Below are 6,000 nucleotides of genomic sequence, written 5' to 3'. Positions count from 1 at the left end.
CCCCCCCCCAAGCATCAAATTGCATAGCAGTGCTTTAGTGTTAAGGCTTTCATTTAATGTCAGTTGAAGATTAAATTATTTTCCATGAAGTGTTTTTAGGGCCAGTTTTATTAACAAACTATGCTGTGAAAGAAACTAGATCAGGATGCAGTCACCCATACCCCAAAACAGTGTGTTAGTGGAATGCTTGTCACATTTATATTTTAACCTTCATTCCAATCATTAAACCTGTTTTTTTTTATCCAGACTTCTCTTCGGCAAAGAAAATTTAGAAAAATCGGTTTATGATTGTCATTTACATAGTAATAAGAAGTTATATAAAAAAAGACACAACAGTTTGTGAAATAATGAGCAATACATGTTTGCCATTTAAATCCAGCCATAGCAAACTTGGTACAGTTAGTTGAATGGTTTCTAGTCTTTTTGAGTTAGAATTTGGTGGTGTGCTGGATTCCAACTGACTACACACCAGCAGCCACTAGAAAAACAGCATCAATTATACCTATGGTTGACCTCTTCATCGAAAGAGCCAAAACTTGAAATCATTGAAAACTATAGGTAGTTTCTTACTGCTGTGAGAATATCTCTCAGGAGTTGCAGATGCTATTGAGTTATGACAGTTGTTGCTGCTCCTAATGCTTCCTTTTACTGGATTTTAATCTACTTCCTCTGTCAAGAATTAGATTTTCACTAGAAAAACCAACTGTGAGGCCAAGTTATGACAGCATGACAAGATGAACGTGGGTAATTCTTCACATGCATACTCTTAGCTGTTAGAAATGAGGAGTAAAGAGGGTTTCTTCAGCCAGAGTAAGTGATTCAAGATAAATTACTTAATAATTTTGCCAGACTCTATGCATAGCACCAAGAAAAGAGCAACAAAAGACATGGTATTATGGTTTATTGAATATATACTGATTTTTTTATGCATCTGAAAGCTGAGCTTTTTGGTTTATCTGTGAATTAAGAATGCTGTCATGTTGGTATCCCTCAAGAACTGATTACTATATACATCATTCTTCATTTTTGTAGACTGGAAGATATTTTAAAAAGACATTAGAGAGAACAAAAGGTTGTCTATACCTAGAACGCCTAAGAAATACGAGTAGAAGAATACAATCATAGAATCTTCTAGATTGGAAAACCCCTCTAAGATCACTGAGTCCAACTATTAACCTAACACCACCAAAACAAAAGGGTGATTTTTGTAACATTTCTCTGTGTTCATCAGTGTTTGAACCTTTGGTCATAATTTGTTTTGGACTTACTGTTTTGTATCAGAACCTCTTACTCACTGTGGTCGTGATAGATCACTAGTGGATTCCAAACCATGCTGTAATATCTGTCAAAATTAATATGAGTTTTTTTAGCTGTGGACTTGGTAAAAGTGAATTAAGAGATAAAACTAGGAGGGGAGGAATAATTTTGAAGATTTTAGGCCCGACCAAAACAATCTGTCTTGTCAGAGATGGCAGGAAAGGAAGCTCTCAGGTTTCAACAAGGTATAGAACATTCTTGGTGTCAGATTTTGATGTTCCCCTGCATACTACATTTAAAGAAAGAAGTCCATCACCATATAGAACTTATTGGAAGAATATTGTTAATAGGGTGGTTGAGATTGATGTAGGTAAGGAGGTTCTGTCCTTGTCTGGAAGGAGGAGAAACAGATCAAAACAGGGAATTTCAAAGTCACATGGGCTACCAGGTGCCAGAATGCATGAACTTGGAAGCTTCCAAAAGATTCTCTCTCTAAGCCAATGTCTCCTCTTTTGGTAGTTTATCAAGCCCAGAGTTACTCTCCCATCTTGGTTTCCTTCTCTCTGATCATCAGTAGAGATATCTAATGCTTTTTCTACACTACTTCCCTTTTATTACCTAATTTTTGCCAGGAGAGACCAGTGACATTGCTGTATCCGTAAAGAGCTATTTGCATTTACCTATTTCCTGATACTGACTTAGAGGCTCACTGCAAATGATTATAGCAGCAAAAGAGTCTGTGAGCAGTGTGCAAGCATCCTGCTGTTTCCTTAGCCTTTTCCTTTTACTGCATTATGAGTTATCAGTATGGTATTTGGGAAATCATGAATCTTAACATTTTCGTATTTCTTTTTTTATTGACTATATATTGTTTAAGTTGTGGATAAAAGTGCTCTCATTCCTCCTTTTGATTATTAATCACTGTTCAGTATCATTACGAGAAACACAAACTGCTAGTCCTTTTTTGAAGTAAAATATTCAAACCCACTGAGGAAATGCAAGTAATTTGAAAGGGCCAGATGTATCCATTTCTTCACTTACTTGTGAAGCTGTATACAATATACTTGATGTCTGTATGGGAACACTTCGAATTACCCTTAGAGCTAGTGAAAAATTACTTGAATGTACATTTGCATCTTAAAAGAATGCTGGAGTCATTCACAGTTAGTAGTAATAATTTTATTTCCTTAAACAAAAGAAAAACAGAAATGTGAACTGGATAGGTGATGTGAAAAACCTGGTGGCTTTGGATGGTGATAATTACAGAGACTGCCTTAAAGATGTATCTGTGGGATGCCTCAGAGATTATTTCAGTACCATGCCATAGTACAGCAGAGCACAGCTTAGTGCATTTTGTTTGTCTGACCTTGCCATTGGTGGCTTCTAGAATTCAAAAGCTTTGTTAACAAAACTCCAACAAAACTCAGGATATTTCCACATCCTTAATTGGCAATAAATATTTAAATTCATCCAGATTTAAATTGATCATATATAGAATGTATCATTATCATGATATTTGAACAGGTGCATGTATAAAGTCAGAATGGAATGGTAGAAGCTTATGGACTAATTACAGCTTATGAGAAAATTTGCTTGTCTTTTTAATAATGCTGCATGCTCAGCATAAGATTATCAACTGTTCTCTGTGGTCATACTTTTATACCTGTAGAGACAGGAGAAATTGTGGCAAATTTAGAACCTACTGGGTAGTTTGAAGAGTTTTTTGATCACTAAGCCCTAAGCAGTGGGGTTTGCAGCTTCTCAAAAGAGGCAGAATAGGATTGCTTCTGCAAAACTCCTTTTATTGCTGGAAGTAAAATAATGTTCACAAGCTTTTTCAAATATAGGGAAGCTTTTTCATAGCAGTATTTCATGGTGATAGCAACAGAGGAATTTACCAGCCAAACCAATACACAAGGCCATAGCAAAGACTCTACTGGTGGAAGCAGCATTTGCTGGCAAGACTTCAGGGTGTCAACACAGATTTTTGACCACTGAAAATTAAGTGAAGGCATTTTCTGAAGTAAAATATGTATGTGTGGAAGAAATGAGCTCTTTGTTTTCTGATAGAAGTGGCTCTTTGATTTTCTGTCTCTTTTTCTTGTATTCTGTTTTGAGAAGCTCTTTCTGAGAAGGGAAAGATTTGTGTATTGTTTTGCATTTAGTGACAGGCATGACTCAAGAGAGGAGTGTGGAAAGGCACATTTTATACATATAATTTAAATATCACAGTTACTTTGCTAATCATCATGCATTGCTACCTTGGCAAAAAGAATAAAATATGTCTTAAAAAAAAGGTAAGAAGAATGGTGTGGATAAAAGTGTTATAAATCTTTGTAGAATTCAACTTTGATCTCCTATGTCCTGTTGATTTAATTTGACTCATTCCACTACTTGGATTACATAAATCAGACTTTAAACATTATGTTGCATCTCCAAATTTTGCAATACTCTTGAATAGGAACCACCTTTTCAGTTTGTAATGAGTTAAATTGTTACTGTTCCTACTATAAAAGTACTTTTTAAATAGTAAATCTTTTTTTCCTATAAACATGTAGCATAGCAGATCAGACATTTGAACTTCTATGCCCTTTGTATTTTACTACTTTCTTTGATTTTTTAAAAAAAATCACTTTGTACCAGAACACTGATTTAAATAAATAATGATTTGTGGTTTCTTCGGTTTTATTAGAATAATGTACTTTTATACAGATTGTGGTGTGTTTTTCTTGGATATGTTATGTACAATGTTCTTTTTCATTTATTTAAGTGCATGTAAAAACATGAAATGAAGCTTATGAAGGCAAGGAACTGTGAAATTAAGTTTTCATTTGGGAATTATATGTATCTTTATTAGATTACAAAAAAGTGAGAATGAATGGAGCTTTTTGTTCCGGTAAAATAAGCAGGCTTGTTCTGGCAGATTCAATGTATTGATTTTGTAATGTTTTTTGATTGTTTGGCTGTTGCTCTTTTTTTTTTTTTTTTTTTTTTTTTTTTTTTTTTTTATTTTTTTTTTTTTTTTTTTTTTTTTTTTTTTTTTTTAATATTTTTTTTTATTAAATGCTTTTAATTCGTATGGAAAATAAACAGTCCAACTTTTCCAGTGTTTTTCACTGCTAAAGACCACGCTTCAAAGAAACTGTGAGCATAAATGGTTGGAGGAATAAGATTAAGGCTTAGGAAAAGAATAAACAGAATATTTCAATATTTCATGTACTTGTACCATAATGCAAGACATCAAACTGGAGTAAATGTTCATATTCAGCAGGGCTAGTCCATGGAAGAAGTATCCTTCCTTCCAATTGATTAAGTCACTTGTCCATGCTAAAATAGTTTGTGACAGCTCTATTTTCTCTTTTAAGACAGTTTAATTTTCATATGTATTACAATATTAGCAAATTAATTACTGGATGGAGAACTCACTTCCTTGTCTTGCTGAACTTTTTGAGACTGACCGACTTTGTGCTTAAGAACAAGACAAATACTTTGTTACTGGTTTTGTCAGAATCTTGAGTATTTTTCTTTTGAACTCACTGAATGCACCAACTGTCGAACTACTGATTCTTCTTGGATAGACGTTCCTCTGTTTTTGGCTATGAATTCCATACTTTTATCTACCATTTGTTTTCCCCTCAGCATAAAGTTCAACTTTCTCCTTTCAAAATGCTGTTAATCCATTTCAACTAAAGTACCTTCATCACTAGAGAAGTACTTGCATGATGCATTATATTTCATCTTCTTAGTTTCTGAACATTTTAGTGTGGTGTTTTTTAGGGTTTGTTTTTTTTTTTTAATTATTTAGTGTCTTTTGTAATGTGCTGTGCGTGTTTTTATAATAAAGAAAGGGTAATTATGAGAGCATGCACCTCATATCATCACTTTGTTTTCTACAGCTGACAGTAGACGCTGAATTTCCAGATGCAAATTATACCTTTAGTATTTCATGCTAGAAAATAGCCCAAAAGAAAGCAAAGTATTATAGCAAAATTAATCAGCACAAAGGAGTGGCATAACCTGTGGCCATTCTTACCAGGAATATTAGTAATACATTGTGTAGTGGTAATGTCATCTCTCTGTGGTTTTAAATAAATAAGAAACTTAAATATTATCTCTACTTTTTGATTATTTTCTGTTGAAATAGATAAGTACATCCCAGACCAAAAATAAAAACAAACAAGCAAACAAAAAACAAACAACAACAAACAAAAAACCAACCAAACAAAAAACCAATCTGTCTCTTTCAAGGCAGTGTTTTCCTCTTTGAGTCTTCATGCTGTGTTACTTGTGTTCAAAGTAAATGCAGTCCTACCCTGATATAAATGGTAACTGACTGGAGTTATCCAGGAGTTATCCACTATCAGAATGGTGACTTTAGAGTGGGATTTTCTTAGATTTCAGAAAAATTAAGCTGAGTTTATTCAACTACTTTTCATTGTCAAAAGCTGTGTTTCTCTACATTATCTACTTTATTCAGTCTTTACATAGGTAGCACAGGAAGTGTAAAAGTAACCATGTTTTCTAATTGCGGTTTGTTTTGTTTTCTTTCTGTTTTTTCCTTCTAACTAGAGTCTGTGTATATTTACACCACCAGGAGCTAAAGAAGGACAACCACGACTCATTCCTGCAGGCCCCATTGCACATGGCACTACAGTATCTGCTTATGTAGCCAGATCCAGAAAAACGTTGTTAGTAGAAGATATTCTGGGGGTAAAAAGCTTTCTATTTTTAATGAGATGAATG

General features: G+C 33.9%; 1 protein-coding gene across 3 annotated transcripts in view; it reads left to right on the top strand.

The window, feature by feature from the left end:
* Positions 1–6,000, top strand: part of PDE10A (phosphodiesterase 10A) — a 358,019-nt gene that overhangs the window by 306,885 nt on the left and 45,134 nt on the right. For all 3 annotated transcript variants that reach the window (XM_027891692.1, XM_027891693.1, XM_027891694.1), the window contains exon 6: positions 5,827–5,967. In XM_027891692.1, coding sequence (XP_027747493.1) covers positions 5,827–5,967 — 141 coding nt within the window. The remainder of the gene's footprint in view (positions 1–5,826; positions 5,968–6,000) is intronic.

Source organism: Empidonax traillii, unplaced genomic scaffold (assembly GCF_003031625.1).
Source record: "Empidonax traillii isolate 1590-97213 ecotype Southwest subspecies unplaced genomic scaffold, ASM303162v1 scaffold326:size758569, whole genome shotgun sequence".
NCBI lineage: Eukaryota > Metazoa > Chordata > Aves > Passeriformes > Tyrannidae > Empidonax > Empidonax traillii.
The sequence above is the reverse complement of the archived record's forward strand: the minus strand, read 5'-3'. Positions and strand labels throughout refer to the sequence as shown.